Below are 20,577 nucleotides of genomic sequence, written 5' to 3' on the forward strand. Positions count from 1 at the left end.
ATATAAAAAGCAAGATATCACTACAAGATTAAGGAAGCTGTGAGGAAAGGAGCATGTTGTGTACAGCTATTATCATCGGCATTCGTAATGAAGCACACAATAACATTGATGGATAACAGCTTGTTGTTTATTGGATAGAATAACATGTTAATCCTCCTTGTCTACTAGCTTCATGACTCTTCACTTAGCCTCATTCATGTGCTACTAGGTACCAGTTACCTTTAGCGAACCTGCTGCTTGTCACACCATGCTTTAGTACAATTTTATGATGGGTGTGGGGAATTGTCCTACTGGTTACAGAACAGGTGTCAGACGGGGAAATGTCATGTGGGGAATTGTCCTGATTGGGAAATGACCCCACCCCTGCATATATACATACCTCTCATCACAGCATCTTCCCATTATGACTACTCCCAGTTTGACTACTCATGAACACAAACATATAATGGATCACCCCTACACTTAATACTGTACTGTACCTGTACAGCTGATTACTCACAGTTTGTCTACTCTTTGGAATAAATCTACCATTATTAGAGAGAGTGACAAGGACTACCCATATTTTAATCATTAGAGGCCAAGTGAATCAGGGATCTTGTGATTATGATTATTTTGTTTTGATATTTGGACAGAACTCCTCTACTTTGATTAAACCTTTGTAAACTTATAGTACAGGTTGGTTGTTTTGAACATTGGACATAATCTCTCCACATCAGAACCCAAGCTAAGATAATCACTCTACTCTGATTAATGGTACAGATACTCATCATACTTCCATTTCTCTATTCAGCTTTTCAGTTACAGATATACAAAATAAAAAATTTTTTGATGATCACTTGTAGTCACTTCAGCTTGATCTTTGTGTTAGAATCTACATTGAAATGTCACTCAAAGCAATAAACAAGAAGATATTATCTATAAAGCTGTGTACATCATCAGTCACTCGCCAACTTTTGGAGTGCTGATCAAACAACCTACCTCCCAGCCTGTACCTCCTTGACCAACAGGTCGTAGATGGGGGTCTGGTGGACGTTGGAATACCCCAGGTAGTTCACCCTCTCCTGACGTACACTAAGGTGCTGCTTCACAGATACTGGTCGACTGGCCTCCTCGTCTGATGCTGTGGCCGGAGTGTCCAACATTCCTACACAGAGGACAGGCTCAGTATTCAGGCTTCAATGTGACAACAAACTCCAGAGAGATGCAGTTTTCGAGTTTGGTTGAAACCAATGTGTGTGACCACAAATCAAAATCTGGAAGCCATCGGGGTCACACCCTTTTAAAGTTTTGATTTCTTTAAACACTGCTAAGCAAAATTTAGAAAACATTCCATTTAAGTGAAGTAAACACCATTCTAATCTTCAACTGTTCATGCCTACCAGCAATTCTCAAGAAGGAAAACTAATAGATACTTAGATTTCTTGGTTATTGAGAGTGAAAATTCATGATACACTCAGAGATGTTTCACCCATGTCAAAGCAGTTACTGAGTCTAGACAAGCAGACACGTGATGAAATCATGTGATGATCCAAACACGCATGCACAAAGAACGACTTGCATCAAGGACCTAATCAAATGCTGATCCCACACAAACTACACACATATTTTTAACCAGAGACACCAATGCCATTCTCTGTCCAGAGCAACAAATAGCTAGACTGTAATCGTACCTAATGCTGTTTTTGTTGCTGCTGATCTGAACTCTCCAATCTTCTTATCCAGAGACCTCAAGGGGAAGCAATCCTTGCGTCGAGTCAGTACAACAAAGAACTTGAGTTTGAGGACCATCAGCTCCCCCTCGGGTTGTAGGAGTCCCCGCGGGTTATCATGGACAATGACTAGACCCACATCGTACTCATCGGACACCTCCATTCCTGTCACATCTGTCGTGTCACGCTTTAGCTTCTTGTGTCGCACAAGAGCAAACTCATCTGCCTTCACAAAGATGTACTCCTGGATTAGGGGAGGGAGGGAAACGATGAAATGAGTAATGGTAGTGTCAGTGTTTGAACATGGAAAAAAGAAAGGACAATGGGAAGAAAGAGGAAGGAATAAGGAAGGAAGGATAGAGAGCAATTAAGTAGCTAATGGACTAAAGTTTGGAAGGATAGACAAAGGATGGTGGAGAAGACTGACCGAGAGACTGAATGACAGACTAGGTGTGAGATGCAAGAATGATGAAACAATGAACTGATGATTGGAAGGATGAAAACATGCGTGGATTGATGAGTGTAAGGATCATCAGGTAGATAGATGGATGGTCTGATGAGGAGTAGAATAATGGATGCACTGCCAACTGGACAACAGAATTTGGTGCAGGACTTGATGTTCACAAAATGCAGGAATGATAAATGGAAGAGTGATAAATGACTGCAAAATTTGAAGCATGGAAAGTCATCAGTCCTGATTTGCCCCCAAAATAAATTTGAGCCAACAATGGATCCATGCAAATTATCTGGATATTTTTAAAATCATAACAAACTGGTTTGGAAATTAGAGTTACTTCCCCTTGGTTTGATATCTTAAAAGAAAAGGCCTAAACAGGAGACAAGAATACTGAAACAGCTTGTTCCTTTGCCTTTAACTTACATAAGCTTTGAAATCGTCCAGAAGGATGGACACACAGAGGGACAGGAAGATAAGCTGAAACCAAGCCATGAATGTTGTCTGATGTTACTTACTGGGTCTAGGTCAGCATCAACGGCAGGGACCATCTTGAACACCCTCATCTCATGCTGTTTCATCTGTTTCAGCATGTAATCAAAGAGTTGGGGACTGGGGCAGGGCAGGTCTGGCAGCACAGCAGATTCTGAAACAGATAATCTTGGTCAAACGCAGCAATGTCACTGCCAAACTCTGGATTATCAACACCTACAACATATGACATTACTTAATCGTACAGGAAGAAGCAGCATTTCCTGATTGGTTGTTGCTCCCTTTTGGCACAAGGCCAAACATGTTAACATCTTCTTGGCACAAATTCAAACATGTTAACATCCTTATCACTGATACAATTGAAAGATATAGTCTTCAGAATTTCAATAGAAATGTCACAGCTCAGATTTGATATCACAAGGACCCATGAAGGTCCCGGGATAGAATAGGCCTTCAGCAACCCATGCTTGCCATAAAAGGCCACTATGCTTGTCGTAAGAGGCGACTAACGGGATCGGTTGGTCAGGCTTGCTGACTTGGTTGACATGTCATCGGTTCCCAAATGCGCAGATCGATGCTCATGTTGTTGATCACAGGATTGTCTGGTCCAGACTCGATTATTTACAGACCACCACCATATGGCTGGAATATTGCTAAGTGCGGCGTAAAACACAACTCACTCACTTACTCACTCAATAGAAATGCATATAACCATTGAAGTTTTGATGTTTTTGCTGTAAAACCAGAGACAGATGAGCTGCACGACCCTCTATCTAACTCATGGAATCACAATGTCACAATCTGACATTCCTTGTCAACCTAATTTGATGTCTACACAATAGATCTTAATCTATGACCTCTTTTACCAAATAATGTCAGCTGGATGATTTCTCTTAAGACTATTCAAAAGCTTACCTTGACGGAGGAAGTTTCGGGAGAAGCTGGGTGGGTAGGGGTAGATGCGAATGAAGTCTGCAAGGAAGCTGGTGAGGTGGAAGCCCTGGTTAAAGACGCAAGCCTCGCCGCTGAGGTACGTCTGGATGCAGCGCAGATGGAAGTCGTGCGCGAAGGAGTGGACGTGGATCAGGTCCTTGCACTTCTCACACTCGTCAACAAACAGCAGACGCATCTGCCAACATGACAAACACAAAAACATACAATACTCTGCTAATAACCTTATTAGTAAGATCATAAGGCTACATTTTCATTTCACCTCTACATGGCTAAATGAATATCAGCCTCAAAAATAGGTTAGCATACATCCTTATCAGTCAGTTTTACAGTTTGAGACTCACTGTATGTCGCAAAATCAATTTTACCCTTGAAAAGTCCATTGAGTTAACATCATTTTCTTGAATACCAAGTTCTAACTTTTAAGCAAAACCTTTGGTCTGTGAAGGGGTATCACTTCCTAACCAGCCAGGACAACTTTGGTTTTGCAAGTGTCTTAATGTCTTGCACACAGTCTTCCCTCAGTACACCCACCTGCTGGTTGACTGGAGTCCCAAGACTCTGTGCATCAAAGACAAACATCTTCACACAGAAGTAGGCATCTCGAAAACCAATCTCCATCATCATGATGCCAGACTGGAATGTTTTCTGGAGACTGAACACCATCGTCGACTTCCGGTCATCATCAAGCAGTGTAGCATGGCCGTCGGGGGGCACCACCTTGCTGTACCTGACACAAGAAACAAGTCACAATTCACTTGTACAATAACTGACACAGCTCTGGCTACATTCCAGTGTAGAATGGCCATCAGGGGCCACCTCCTTGGTGTACCTGACACAAGACATGAGGCACAAGACAAAACTCTTTTGTATAATATCAGAGACTCTCCTGGCTACATTCAAGTGTAGAATGGCCATCAGGGGCCACCTCCTTGGTGTACCTGACACAAGACATGAGGCACAAGACAAAACTCTTTTGTATAATATCAGAGACTCTCCTGGCTACATTCCAGTGTAGAATGGCCATCAGGGGCCACCTCCTTGGTGTACCTGACACAAGACATGAGGCACAAGACAAAACTCTTTTGTATAATATCAGAGACTCTCCTGGCTACATTCCAGTGTAGAATGGCCATCAGGGGCCACCTCCTTGGTGTACCTGACACAAGACATGAGGCACAAGACAAAACTCTTTTGTATAATATCAGAGACTCTCCTGGCTACATTCCAGTGTAGAATGGCCATCAGTGATGACTACATTCTGTAGAATCATGACTGGCATAGATGACAAACACAAGACATCTGAATGCATGGGCTCCCCTATAATCACCACAGGGTACACAACAAAAGAAGCTACAAAAAATCAACCATCCTACTTTGTAGTACTGCTCTTACCTCTTCTTTGATGGCGCTTGCTGCACTTTGATGACAACAAAGCCGAGATCCTTCAGGTAACTCTTGTACTGGTTGATGAAGCTGCGACGAAGCTCAGCGTGCCATGCCTCATCCAGGGAGGGATCTGGGGGCTTGGGGCGGACTTCGGGGGAGTCCTGGGGGGTCACAGACTTCTTCCTGCCATCTTGACTGTCTGAGCGTTTGGTTCTCAGGCTGCTTATTGAGGCTCCAGAACTGTGGCGAGATCGCTGGAACATTGCAGGAAGTAATTACAATAACAGAACAAGGTAAAACATCACCTGAAAAAATACATAGTGTTCTTTGGCTAAACTTTATCAAACAGTATCATTTGATATACTAACTTACCTCAAATAGTTCCAAGGAAATAATATTTACTTTCAAACTATTCATACTATTTTTGTGTCACAATCCATTTCAAGTTGTTCCAAAACTGACCATAGGATGACCACGAGAAAAGCATTCATTATGGTCTTTGTAAAAATTTTAAACAGTTGGTTAGCACAGAAATATATGAAACACTTCCATGAAAGTTATGAAAGTTTCATGAAGACATGCATGTCAAAGTGTTCAAACACCAAGAATGATTCCTGTTAAAAAATGTTCAAAAGGACAATAAACTCTACCGGGCCAGTGTCAACAAGTCATGTATTAAGACCAATAGAATTTAACCCTGATCATTTTACTTGCCAATGTGTTTGCTACAAACATAAAGACACAAAGGGTTGGTGTGTTATATGCAAGTGCCATTTATCACACTGCTATCAATGACACTTTCTGAGTGACTAAGTATCAATGTTTAGAATCAGCAGGTGGGTAACATTTACACACCAAACAATCAGGGCAAACCATGGCTTTGAACCCACACTGGTTCCTAACATGGTAAAGGGACACAACTCTGTAGAGCAAATCGTGGAGACCCAAAAGCCTGGGTCAACCATACACACCACATCCCTTATGGAGTATACAGACATTCTCTAATCTGAATCCTATCTCCTGGGTCTTTTTGAGCATAAAATCACTACATGAATGAAGAAGCACAAGATTCTTGATACTGAATCTGGTCTACAATGATAACTCGTTAACTAAAAGTAAGGGAGTCATACAAAAATTCAGGAAATTATATAACAACGAACTTCCTGTCACATGACCTCATTTGCATATTAAATGGCTCCTGACACCAAGTTTACTGAATCGGTTTGTCATATTGATATCACTATCCATTATATGATAAAGTTATCTATTAACAGTGTAGCTTCCACTCTCTGTCAGGTATGTACAAATTAGTAGAATCTCCTTCCACACTCATTGTAAACCAAAAGTCACTGTGTTCTGTAATCTGATTGGTTGAAAAACATGATCAAATGGTATTAGATTCCGGAAACTGCAAGACTATTCACTGCGTATTGACACGTAAACAATTGTTTTGTTGTGTTATCAACAGTGGTGACGTCATGCAAATCATATTGTGACGTAAAGTTAGAATGACGTCACAAATGAGCACCTCCAGATGCTACTATGAGAACCACCTGAAACGGCCTGCTGATGACACTTCACTGCTGTACCTGTACTCGATGTAAACGAGTGCAGACAGTAAAACCCTTTGGTTTACTTTTGTGTTTACAATGTCGATAAACATAATGTGTTGGTCAATTTCCAGGTGTTATTGAATATTTTAAGAGCATGGGAACATTTCATTTGAAACCTCCAGCTAATGCTGTCAGTTCCAAATGCATTCCCGTGCTTCAAATACTCAATAACACCCGGAAATTGGCCAACATGTGATGTTTATCTTCTAAGTGAATATAATCACACCAACAAAACGGGGAAGATCTGATAACTTGGACCTCCTCCAGAATAACTTTAAACATGCACAAACTGTGATATCATGCACAAAAGAAAACCTAAACCTAATAACATACTACCAGTGTCGTCTACAGAGATTATTAACCAAGTGTGTATAAAAATTATATATTTGGAATAAATATTGTATCACCAAGTACATTCACCTTTCATTAAAATAGCATATTTCATATTTACAATATATTATTTTTGCAATGCTGAGACACACAAGGGTAATAACCTCTTTATCATATAATGTCATTCTTTGTTTCAGACATATATTTTCATTCAAGAGAAATACAGTGCCTATGATAACCGCCTGCATGATATATATACAAAAGTGCCCAGAAGTCATATCATTTTATAAATTAATGTGTTGAGTTTTGTTTTTCAACAAGATGGCATCACATTTGCAAATAGAGTTAATGACAGTAGTTCCTGTCACATGACCACATTTGCATATTTACTGCATGCTAATACCAAGTGTATCTGATCAGTTTGTTGTGCTGATACCACTATCCATTATATGATAAAGTCATCTACGAAAAGTAGATTCTACTCTCATGGTTATTTACACATATGAGTAATCTCCTGCAACACTCCATCAATATAATCACACCAACAAAATGGAGAACCAAATCTTGATTTGGACAACAAACTAACAAACTGACTCTGGAACTGAATACTGTAATCACTGTGTCAAAGAAAACGTGACAGCTGATGAGTGTCTAACATGAGGTCAACAGAGGAGACTGATGACAGAACCACTGCAATGAACGAAAGATTGGCAGCAATCTACAAGGCTGACTTACTTCCCCAAAGTACTGCAACAAGGGCACGTGTAGCCCACAGCTTGGACTACACTGAAATATACACACACACATCAGTCGTAGACAACACAATATACACACACACATCAGTCGTAGACAACACAATATACACACACACATCAGTCGTAGACAGCAGAACCCGAAAATTATACATACAACTTTATGGAAGACGACTTCTTGTTCATTGCACACAGCGACATTTCCATGCAGAATCAAGTTAAAATGTCAGGATCTACATGAAAATGCTGCTCTATGCAGTAAACAAGAAGTTGTATGTAAACAGGTCGTATGTTTCATTTTAACTCATCAACTTCTAGAAGGCTGATCAAACATTTACAGAACTTGAGATGTTGCATACCTCACTGAAATAACTCTGGATATATATATGACTGACAGTAGATTGACAAATGTGTATTTCCCGATGATGCTTGTATGTATGTATGTATGCTTGTATGAACAACCACTTGATCATTTCTATCTTAGTAGTTGTGATTAACTTCAAATGAGTTATTCAAACTTCCTTTTACAAACTTATCTGACATGAAAAATAGATCATCTTTTTATCCAATAACAAAAACATTACTAACATAATATTGATGTTCGAGAACATAACGCTGGAACATAGTGCAAACACGTCACTAGCACTTTTTCAACTTATGTGCAACTTTGAGAACTTAAATTGTGGAAATTTCAAAGAGTACAAGCACAAGTATTTGCATTTTGTAACAAATGTGACACCAAGTCAAATTAAATTTTTTTTGTTTAAAAAAAATATAACATGGAGACAAAGTCATAAGTATCCCTCTTAGTGGCAAAAAACTCTTAATATATATGTGTACAGCTTATGATTATGTCAAATGTTGCCGTGGAAATGCCACACATACAGAATATCCAAACTAACAAAAGGCATAAGGACACCACCAGATCGATTGAACGGGTTTTGGAAGAGACAAATGTGCTCAAACATTTTTATCCATGAGCGGTGAACACGATTGGGAGACAAGTATTTTTTATTTGATTGCTCTCTAGTATTTACAAACTGCAACCTATAATTCACATATATCTAAATATCTATACCACAGAAGAAATACCATTGTGTCTGATGATATATTGCATACTCTTGACTCAGATCTCAGTCCAATATCTGGACAGCACTATATTTTTATGTCTTGAAAAAGGCTGGTGTTAAATAGAACCTCTTGAGTCATATCTGTACATGCACACCTCACGCTCTCCTACAATCAACCAATCTGTGACAAGTGAAGTATGGAAGAGTATTAGTGACACAAATTAAAGCATCCATCATTTGTATCTACCTAAAAGAACATGTGATCTACTATTAAATTGTTTTGATGACTTTTGTAAAAATATTTTCTTGTATATTTAGCATTTCCATGTTTCCCATGGATTTCAAACAAAACCATTTGTTCTTTTAAGTCAATTTTTTTGTTCACAATCCAATCAAAGATTCAAACATCCCTGTCATAATCAACATATTCATAAATTTTAAACTGAAGCATTTTTCATATTTCAGTGTCAGTAACCCATAACTGTGACTTGAACTGTAACTATTGGAACAAATCTACTTACAGATTTCGATCCCTCTGGCTTTTCTGCTGGTGGACTAAGAGTAACCGTCGGCTCTTGTCTGGCAAAGGCGAGAGGCTTCTCTACAACTCGCTGTCGCCATTGTGGGTGGAACAGCAGCGGGGTGGCACAGTAGTGGAACAGCCGAGAAGACTGTTTCAACAGTAGAAGGTAGTCCTCCTACACAGAGGAAGAAGACATTTGAGGACAACTGTTCCATAGAAAAATTATGATTTGGCAATTATAAATGTACTTTAAAGTTGAAGGGCTGTTGTCTCAATAAAATTATTTTGTGAGCAGTAGAAATTATTGCTAATGGTCAATTTCCATCAGTCTGGGGTTCACCAAGCCATCATCATGGTGCTAAAATTGGTGTTAGCGTTGATGGTGTGAGCGATGATGATGGTATTGGTGTTAAATTCAAATTGAATCAATCCTTTGCCTACTACATTAGAGGGACAAGACCTAGTCAAGTCCTGTCAAGATGCTGGCAAGAGATCCTCACAAAAAAATCATGACACAGACCTTGAGAGAATTAAAATAAGACCCTGACAAGACCCTGACAAGACCCTGAGACAGAGCCCTTTCCAAAAAGTGACCAAAGCAATGGCACCATTGGTATCAAGCAAATTCTTGGTACCAAAGCCAGGCCCTATTGTACAAAGCTATCCACACCTTACTGAACATAGTAACCATGGTAACATATCAAATGGGCAAATGATCATGAGGAAATTCCGATCTGAATTTGTCATGAAACATGTAAAAGTAAAGTCCCAGCATGCTCCTTATTTAGTTATCATTTTACGATTGTTTCAAAACTCGGATAACTACAGCATTTGTATAGGTGCTTTATGTTCAAAACTTTGGTGTTTGGATACACAGTTTAAACTACACATCAGTATCTAAGAACCATTCATGGCCATTGTTATTTTCAGATCACAAACAACAATAGAGCTTACAGAAACAGGCGGGTTGGCTATGTTCTTCTGTAGCCATCCAACATATAACTGCCGTAGCTTGCCCAGGCGATCAGTGTCTGAAACAAAACAGCCATCATCACTTGGACAGAGTCATCCAGTCTACTTCCTGTCTTCATCACTTCTCCATCTACTGAACACTGTACTGTATGGTCGCATATAAGTCACATGTGTCAGTGAATGTTGTGAGAGAGTCAGCAACGAGTGAACAATAGCCAGAAGGGCACAGCACTTCGTCACAGCACTTCCCAAGACCTCAGTCCTTCTAGTGGCAATGTTTCATACCTTTTCAAATGGTCTCATGGTTGTCAGTTGACAATGAAGAAGTGATAATTCTTGCAAAAAAGACCAAATGTCGCTCTAAAAACTAATTAAAAACGAAATTTTCCTACACATTTTTCTTTATGTAATCTGCCTGTTGAAAGGTTATTGCTTGACAAAGATGAGATAACAAATACATAATGCAAATAATTAGTAGCAGCAAAGCCATGTGATGGACACAGAAGTGGACTCACCTTGATCATTCATTAAGAACTTGACAAGAATAATCAGTTATTTTCTTTATACAAAACTACTTTTGGAAAGTAACTGATTCTCTTGCAGTCTTCTTTATCTTACAATTAAAATTCAGTCCAAATCTATCATAAGAGCTGAAAGTCACATTATGACTCACAGGTGCCCTGGTGTTTTCCTGTTGACAAAGTCCATAGTAATCACATGACCAAGTGGTCCATACTCGATAGTAGTGTCTGACACTCAGTTTAACTAAATCTTTTCAGATCAATTAATAGCTGAGCGTCAATGAAAAACAAACTCTAACAGAATATGACAAATAAACAGAGCTTCCCCGATCCTGAACAAATCCTGCAACAAGGAGCTCACCTCTCCGACACTGGCTACGTATGTCCTGGGCCTGCTTGCCGTGCACTGACACAGGGTCACGCAAGGACGTGAGGGTGGTGTTCTGCAGAGGTCTGGGAGGCTGCAGGTTCTTGTATGTCTTGTCAAATGGTCTGAAGATGCTCATCATGCGTGAGATTCCGCGGTCACGGGCCGACATGCTGCTATGTCGACGCTGGGCATCACGCTGGGGAGGTGCCTGATGTTTGATCAGGCTGTCAAAGTCAGACAGCTGGCTGGCATCCTGTAGAAGGATACAACCTTGAGAAACAAGCAGACCTAATCACACAAACATGGCACATTAACTCTGCACTTTAGCAAGATCAAAAAGAAAACAACAATACAATGAAATATCAATAAGTTAAAATATGATTATGCAGAAAACAGATGATGCCAACATGTGATGCTAACAGATGGTCAGAATCAGATTATCAGCTGCCATCTGACATTAACAGATTAACACATTATGTTTACAAAGATGGTGAAATATTATGCCAAAAGATTATGTCAACATATGTTTACAGATTATGTTTAAAAATTATGCAACCAAATGATGTTGAATTATTATGCTAACAGATTATGTTAATGGATTATGTTTAAAGATTACGCAACCAAATGATGTTGAATTATTATGCCAACAGATTATGCATGATGAAGACAAACTGCAGGTGAACCTGAGTGTTGGTGGCCTCGGAGAAGGAGTTATGGTGGAACAGTCCGAGTTTCTGGCTGATGATACTGCCCAGGACCTGACTCCGGTCATTGTTCCACTTGACCAGCTTGTTGATCTTCTCCTCCAGGTGAGATGTCACGTCCCCGGCCCAGTTGTAGGTGTACACTGACAACTGGAAGCAAAACTCACAGTTAGGATCCATCAGTACACCTGTGTGTACCACGTAGCTTTATTCTCCAAAAAGCAAGTGTTCAAATATCTACTATGCATCAAAGCTCGAATATAATATATGTTACAGTCAATGTGTAAAATCAGGGAGTTTATAAATTGCTCAAAATTAGATGATTTATTTGTCAGAAAAGTGTATATTGTTATATCTTTAAGTGATATTTTGTCAGTACATCAGATAAACATTATAAACATATAATTCCATTTCAGCAAGTGGAATTTAGTGAGCATCTACAAGGAATGAGATGTGTCATGTGGTGACTTGATTATAGTTTGATGAAACTCAGTGATGATGATGACAAACAAAATCATAATAAAGAGTGGCTCTTCACCTTCATTTGCATCAGACCAATCAAAAACTAATATACCAGAAATTTCCAATACCTTACTTAATAATATAATGGCATAAAGGTTCACAGATACAATTTCCCCTACACACTCATCCTAGTTAGCCATAAACTAGAGTGACATCTCATCTGTCTGTCTCTAACTCTCTCACCTGTCCGTCCTCAACTCACCTGTCTGTCCCTAACTATCTCACCTGTCTGTCCCTAACTCACCTATCTGACCCGGGCTATCTCACCTGCTTGTCTATCTAACTCAGATGTCTGTCCCTAACTATCTCACCTGCTTGTCACTAACTATACACTGTGTGACATCTCACCTGTCTGTCTTTGATGAAGATGATGAGCAGCCTCTGTCTGGGGACAAAGGGGTTCTCCAAGGTCAAGGTGAATCTGCCAAGTTCCTGACTCTTAGTTCCGTCAGCAGACATGAGAGGCTGGAACTTCTGAACTGTCTGATAGGCTGGCAACATCCAAAATTGCTGATCTTACAAATACTGCCTTTTATTCTACTACATGTTTTTGTAAAATAAAAGCCAAAAAAATTTACCATTGTAATCCATGACCACTACGTCATGTTACAACCCTGGTGTAACATCATCAACAGAACAAAAATACATGTTAGTAAGTGAAACAGAAGTTCCTGGTCAGTGCAAGGCAGGTAACTCTTTTAAAATACTGTACATAGCACACAATCATAAGAATTTACACATATCCTTAAAGAAGGCACAACAGATTAACTTTACTATTACGTAAAATATAACTTTACTCTTGCGAAACATTTCCACATTCATGGCCCCCTATCCAGAGTACTGTCTGAGTGTAATCATAACCCTTTCACTTCAAGAGTATATGAGAGTTGAAGTGCTATCATGGACAGGTCAAAAATAGAGTCTGTCGGTTTTACAAACTCACATTTTGTGACAGGTGTTGATGTAAATGCTGGTTGGTCCAAAACAGAGCCATCGTAAACAAATGTCTTCCACTGTTCAACATCTCGACCGATCAGAATGAAGTCCATCGACCTCTGACGTGACACGTTCATATCAAGTGAAGTCTCCAAAGAAGAGTGAGGCTGTAGAGAGCAGACATACAGACAAGTTAAGCTGCATAAAAAAAATAATTTTCTTGGGCACATTTTTACAAAAGTGACAAGGGCAGTAGGACTTTAATTTTAACTTTTGTTAAGAAAAAAAAGTGACAAGGGAGGATCACATTTTTATTTTTTCTCTCAGAAATACAGCTTTGGAAGTTTAGCAAGTGTTAATGAGTTTTTACAGACACTCATCTGTACAGTGGACAAATTATTTATTTTTAAAGGCAATAAAATATTGTTACACGCACAAAGTGACATGGCGATGTTAGAGAAACATTTAGTATTTAGCCTTATATCAGTAAAGAACCTCAAGAAACAAGTCACTTATCTTACTGTGGTATGGTACATATTGTGGTACAAGGTCTTTGGTTCGGTCCGTTTTGGTTTGATATATGAAATATGATCACAATACAGAAAACTGACTGCAAGCACCAAATCTTTGTTATTCTGAATGAACAAACTGTCATAATATGACTTTGAAAAGTATGAAAACTGATACTACTGAAACTACTTGTTAGATTGCATTACGGTATACCGAACTGAGGGCAAAATACTGCGGTTCTGCTGACACCGCGATATACCATTACACCCCTACATCACACCAGTGTTGTTACAGCTGACTCTCAGCCAAACATTCACTGGTCATTTAAATAATGGAAATTTTATGCAAGTACAAGTCATTTCACAAGATGGTAGAAAAAGCACCACTGAACAAAAACAAAGTACAGGTTGGAGAAAACACTCAATTTCTGAAATATAACAACAAAGTTATTTGAGCCAACTTCCAGAGTCAACAGACTTGAGAGTTATTTCAGAATAGAGAATTAACAGCTTAAGTTTAGCGTTTTGTCATCAAAATATGTCAAATGGGTTGAGGGTATTGACACAACACACTGGGAAACTGAGGCTAAGGTTTTGTCTAATTAGTCTCAACAAGACTAGGAAGTAAGTCTGTCTACCACCTAACCAGGACAAAGTCCTGAAAGTCATGATGAGTTCATGAAACACACCTGTACTGGGTGTCGACATGGATGGTAAGGAATGCCCTCAAGTGGGGTGTCCATGCTGTGTCCCTTGACAATCTTGAAGGCACGGGGGACAATGGTGGGTGACAAGTCCTTGATAATGTTCTGTAGTTCGTACATCACATAGTCCACGGAGTAGCGAGACAGTAGGTTCAGCTGACACCGGAACACTGATGGAGAACCTGCAGAGAGGTCATAGGTCAGAGTCACTAAGGTCAAGGTTGAGAACAGAGAGCAGGCTTGACATATGAGCAGGTCAAGGACTACAACTCTCCTAATCCCAAACCTGTCTCCATCAAAAGGCAAACACTTCACAGAAAGTAAAACCCTATAAATGACTGGGAAATACACAGTGCATAACATAAAAGAAACAGGAATGCTGCAAAAATACAACAAAATTTAATGAAAATTTCAAATAGAAGCACCATCCTTTTTCCGACTCAAAGCTTTGACTCCCATCACCTTAAACCCCCCAAATGCAGCTCCACTGTTTCCATAAATCCCCCTATAAATCTCCCTTTTAGCTTTTAGTTTCACAAGACTTAACCCTACCAAGCTTGTTGCAGTAAGCCAGCCATGGGTCCATCAGCGTGGTGAATACATTATTGAGTGATCCTCGTTCTCCGTCCTCATACTTAGTGACTAGGTCCTTTAGCCCAGAGTCAGCCATCAAACTGGATGAATCCGACCCCATCCTGAAGCCAACAGACGGAGTGTTGGGCTGGGTGGTTGACTGCACTGACGACCAGTCAAATGACTGAAAGAAGAAAATATAGCTAGTTCTTCTATTTAAGGATAAAAACTTTGTCAATCAAAAGCATTCCATTTCCAAACTGGTGATTTTTTAAAACATAAACATAAATGTTATAATGTTACATTTGAATTAAACCAAATATGATCTTTGTATCCATGTGTCCCATCCAGATTCATGGTCAATATATCTCTAAGAACAATTATGTAAAACCTAAAATAAGAACAGTTACTTTTCACAAGGTAAAGTACTAATGCATTGTAATTTGATTTCCTTTTATATTAATACTGTGAATACGTAACAACTACTAGCAGTGTCTTTTGTAATGCACTGAAAGTATTGCTGCTAACCGGTCACATTTCTAACATCAAGCGATCAATAATTGGTGATTGATTATGAATGAGAATAGAATGATTGTAATTTCAAAGTCTTTTTCCCAGAATCCATGACCTGCAAGTAAGTATAACCAGCACAAGATCCATCTTGAGCTGCAGTTCCAGAGATACCTCAGTTGCCCTGCCTGGAATGTTAGTATAAACCAACACAGCACCATATTATATAACAGTTCCATGGATACTTCTGTTGCCATGCACTGAAAGTTAGAAAGAACCAACACAGCACCATCTTGATCTACAGTTCTACAGACATCTATGTTGCCATGCACTGATAATATGAACCAACACACAACCATCTTGATCTACAGTTCTATAGACACCCATGTTGCCATGCACTGATAGTCAGTATGAACCAAAACAAGACCAAATGAATCTACAGTTCTAGAGACATCTCTCAACAAATTGCCTCCTTTTGTTACTAATCTTGATGTTAGTAAATACAAACACAAGTCCACCTGTACTGGGCAGAGCCAGCACTGTTACCAGGGATGTTAGAGTCAGCAGCCATCAGTCTAGTCACTACAGTTCTATATCTCTGTATGTTACCTTGCCGAGGTCAGGAGGGGGAGAGGTCATGCGAACCTTCGGATCAGCCTTGGCGACGACGCCCTTGAGGGACATGAAGGGGGATGCCGACTGGGGGACAGCCGGCAGACCAGTGTTCATCCTCATGGCATCAGATGCCCGGCGACTGATGATGGAGTGGCGCCTGTCACGTGTCTCACTTGGTGGGTCTGGCATTAGAGAGATGTCAGTGAAACACAAATGGGTGAGTCTATTTCAACCCAGAGGTATTAACCCAGAGGTATTAACCCACAGTTAAAAACGCATAATAAATAACAAGAAAATCATTGTTTTTACATAAAAATCAAAGGATCTGGCAGCAAGCTGTGATAAGTGACATGTTGACAGTAGGACATGGGAAAACAAAGGGGGCCTACCTTTGGGGCTTGTAGGTGAATTGGGCACAGAACACATGGGAAGTGGGAAGCCTTCCTGCAGATGTCGAGGGATGTGGCAGATGGGCGCAGTCAGCAGCGTGTACTCCATCACAACATCACACAGGGAATACTTCACTGCATTCATCAGGCGTTCCCGTAGCACCTTCATGTCCGAGTTGCCATTTTCCCAGATCTTGAACTGAATCAGTGCTGTAGGGCCTGGGGGCACAAAGTTTGCAGAATTTAGACGCCCACTGAATACACAGAATTATGCAGTCAGAAACAGCACTGTCAAATTTGGTGGGACCATTATCCTAAGTTGGATACAACCCAAAAATGATGAATGGAAGGAATATGATGAAACCAAGCTTATACGTTGAGTGAGTGAGTGAGTGAGTGAGTGAGTGAGTGAGTGAGTTTAGTTTTATGCCGCACTCAGCAATATGCCAGCAATATAGCGGCGGTCTAAAAATAATCAAGTCTGGACAAGACAATGCAGTGATCAACAGCATGAATATTGATATGCGCAACTGGGAACCGATGACATGTCAACCAAGTCAGCGAGCCTGACCGCCCAATCCCATTAGTTGCCTCTTACAATAGGCATAGTCATCTTTTGTGACAAGCAAGGACTGCTGAAAACATATTCCACACTGGATCTTCACGGGTCTTATACTTTGAGACAATGGTAAGTACGTTTAACCAACTAGTCTTTGACTACTACCAGTACTGATGTAAATGACAGGAACACCACAAATGGGCTTCATACAATGTATCAATGTGGAAAATGGAACACGGGCCTTTGGAATGATGAGCAAATGCTTTGATCAATGGCCATTGTCACTGCCCTAGACTTGCATGAAACTATTTGGATGGACTACTGATGTTACACAGCACTGTTACCTGGTCTGGAGGGAGAGGGGTTAGGCTGATGAATGAACGTTTCCACCAGACGCTGGAACTCCTCTGGGTCTTGTATCTTGGTGGAAGACATGCTGCATGGCTTGGGGCAACTCAGCAGCTTGACCGGGCTCCCTGTACCATCAACCAGAGACAGGCTGATACACGCGATACCTGCACACACGGACATCATCATCATCATCATCATCATCATCATCATTTTTCATTGCCAGTCATATTATGTTATCAGCATTTAGACATTCATCAACATCCTCCCGGCACAGTTATACAATACAAAATACCTAGAGTCACATCACTCTGACCCAAACCCAAACTGTAACCCTAAACCAAATGTTAACGTGATTGCTTTCCAAGATGGCACAAAGTGTCTGGTATTCTGTAATTGTGCCATCCTTCCTAATATTAATAATTATCATCATCTCTATCAGCCATTGCCAGTCATACGTTGTCATCAGCATATAGATGTTCATCATCATTCACCACTGTGGTCACAATCATCTGTCAGCAGCAATTCTCAAACACAACACCATTCTACATGATCATCAGTAATAGTCTCCTCTTTCTGTCATCACCAGCAATATCAACCTTCATCTCAGTCACACTATCTTCATCATCATTATCTATTTTCATCATCATAAGCATCAGTGCTTCATTCAGAATAACTGGAACCCCATATAAGGACCTTAATCATAACACGTTTGATCAATGCTTGAAAAGAAATAAACAAGAAGAGTATTATTTGGCCACACAACTGATTACCTTTTCCTCCAACAGCTTGAGGCCTCAGATACAAGAAGGCATCTTCTTGTGGTATAGCCCCTGTCTGACCTTCAACACAGTCCTGTTTACAGACAAAAAGTCAGGGGTTTATAAAAAGCCCCAGTTGGGTCCATATGGGTGATATATATTTACTGCTAGTTGATGAATGTATATATATATATATATGGATATATGGACAAGCCCGTTTGTGGATACATTGATCCATGTGACAGTTTCATCGACAGATGGATGTGACACCTAGGCACATAACAGATGCATGGGACACATGGCCAGATGACAGATGGAGGGGATAAATGGCCAGATGGATCAGACACATGGACACCATAACAGATGGATGTGACACATTGACACACAAGAGATGGATGGGACACATGACCAGATGATGGATGGGATACACGGACACATAACAAATGGATGGGACACATGGACACACGACAGATAGATGGGACACATGGATAGTGACATATGACAGATGGATGGGAGAGATGGACAGATGAAGCAAGTGAGGTTACCTGGAAGTGGTACTCAGGCACAGCATCCACATAGTTTGGCGTGTGCAGGAACTGCAGCAGGTTCTGTCGCAGGTAGAAGATGAGTGCCTGGAGGTACATCATGGCGTGGCTCGGGATGGTCAGCTGCAGCACCTCCACAGGCTCCTGGTCTGGACGCTGGATGAACTACACACAGGAACAGTCAGCACTTAGAGGGCAAACATGCTTCCAACTGTTCTGATGACAGATACACATGATGATCAGAGACAATGTTTCTGAAAATTGATGCCTATATCCAGTTGAAGTGACTAATAAAACTATATCCATCTGAAGCGCCCGTAACCAACTGAAGTGAATGAAAAACTATAAAAGAAAAAAAGTGTTTAAGATCGCAGAAGAATTTCAACACACTGTTTCTCATTACCCAAAGGAGGTGAAGCTTTACTATTTTTAGAGTAAATATACGATGATTGGAGCTATTATTCACTTTAAATTTCTGAAAACTTCTTTGTCTGTTAACCTGACCAAACACCAAACACTTAATCTCATGCAACAATACTTGAAGCAGCCAGATGGAGATAGACAGCAGTAGTTGTTAACATACATGGACATCCTCAGGCTTCAGTTTACACTTGGGGTTCCTGTTTAGCATTACTGATATTACTTCAAGCACAGCCTCGTCCAGCTTCTTCTGCAGCAGACGCATCAGCTCCTCTCGGATCTCGGAACCTGCAGACACACACAAATCCTACACCTTATAGCAGCTACATCAGGGAATCTATCTCCCCATTACCATGCCCCTTGGTATCCTTGTACCTACGTCCTCGATACCATACAATTGTGTATGCAGTACCTATTCCCTTGATGCTGTACACCTGTGTATGCTAATACCTATCTCCTCAATGCCGTACACCTGTGTATGCTAATACCTATCTCCTCGATACTGTACACCTGTGTATGCTAGTACCTAGCTCCTCGATGCCATACACCTGTGTATGCTAATACCTATCTCCTCGATGCCGTACACCTGTGTATGCTAGCACCTATCAATTTGATGCCAAAACACCTGTGTATGTTAGTGCCTATCTCAATGCCGTACACCTGTGTATGCTAATACCTATCTCCTCGATGCCATACACCTGTGTATGCTAATACCTATCAATTTGATGCCAAAACACCTGTGTATGTTAGTGCCTATCTCAATGCCGTACACCTGTGTATGCTAATACCTATCTCCTCGATGCCATACACCTGTGTATGCTAATACCTATCAATTTGATGCCAAAACACCTGTGTATGTTAGTGTCTATCTCAATGCCGTACACCTGTGTATGCTAATACCTATCTCCTCGATGACTTACACCTGTGTATGCTAATATCAATCTCCTCAATGTCTTACACCTGTGTATGTTAATAACTACCTTCTCGATGCCTTTCACCTGTGTATGCTAATACCTATCTCCTCGATGTCTTACACCTGTGTATGCTAATATCAATCTCCTCAATGTCTTACACCTGCGTATGTTAATAAGTACCTTCTCGATGCCTTTCACCTGTGTATGCTAATACCTATCTTCTCGATGTCTTACACCTGTGTATGCTAATATCAATCTCCTCAAAGCCGAACACTAGACTAACAGCTAGTCTCTGAAATGAACATATTTTACTAATAAAACAAAATAATACATGTACAATGAAATGGAGCCCTGAGACTTTCTTCATTTTTAGAGACTAAACAAATCTGCAGAGGGATAATTTCTTGGAATTTCTCAACACA

General features: G+C 40.3%; 1 protein-coding gene across 1 annotated transcript in view; it reads right to left on the reverse strand.

The window, feature by feature from the left end:
* Positions 1 to 20,577, reverse strand: part of LOC137291626 (KICSTOR complex protein SZT2-like) — a 114,771-nt gene that overhangs the window by 10,538 nt on the left and 83,656 nt on the right. The window contains exons 40-59 of the mRNA XM_067823033.1: positions 19,405 to 19,529; positions 18,822 to 18,986; positions 18,289 to 18,370; positions 17,512 to 17,682; positions 16,609 to 16,827; positions 16,214 to 16,401; positions 15,074 to 15,278; positions 14,507 to 14,703; positions 13,316 to 13,475; positions 12,721 to 12,863; positions 11,830 to 12,000; positions 11,138 to 11,399; positions 10,238 to 10,314; positions 9,282 to 9,458; positions 5,002 to 5,249; positions 4,141 to 4,336; positions 3,571 to 3,784; positions 2,682 to 2,809; positions 1,671 to 1,953; positions 979 to 1,144 (exon numbers count right to left, since the gene is read on the reverse strand). Of these exons, the coding sequence (XP_067679134.1) occupies positions 979 to 1,144; positions 1,671 to 1,953; positions 2,682 to 2,809; positions 3,571 to 3,784; positions 4,141 to 4,336; positions 5,002 to 5,249; positions 9,282 to 9,458; positions 10,238 to 10,314; positions 11,138 to 11,399; positions 11,830 to 12,000; positions 12,721 to 12,863; positions 13,316 to 13,475; positions 14,507 to 14,703; positions 15,074 to 15,278; positions 16,214 to 16,401; positions 16,609 to 16,827; positions 17,512 to 17,682; positions 18,289 to 18,370; positions 18,822 to 18,986; positions 19,405 to 19,529 (3,577 nt within the window). The remainder of the gene's footprint in view (positions 1 to 978; positions 1,145 to 1,670; positions 1,954 to 2,681; positions 2,810 to 3,570; positions 3,785 to 4,140; positions 4,337 to 5,001; positions 5,250 to 9,281; positions 9,459 to 10,237; positions 10,315 to 11,137; positions 11,400 to 11,829; positions 12,001 to 12,720; positions 12,864 to 13,315; positions 13,476 to 14,506; positions 14,704 to 15,073; positions 15,279 to 16,213; positions 16,402 to 16,608; positions 16,828 to 17,511; positions 17,683 to 18,288; positions 18,371 to 18,821; positions 18,987 to 19,404; positions 19,530 to 20,577) is intronic.

The sequence above is a fragment of the Haliotis asinina genome, chromosome 7, assembly GCF_037392515.1.
Source record: "Haliotis asinina isolate JCU_RB_2024 chromosome 7, JCU_Hal_asi_v2, whole genome shotgun sequence".
NCBI lineage: Eukaryota > Metazoa > Mollusca > Gastropoda > Lepetellida > Haliotidae > Haliotis > Haliotis asinina.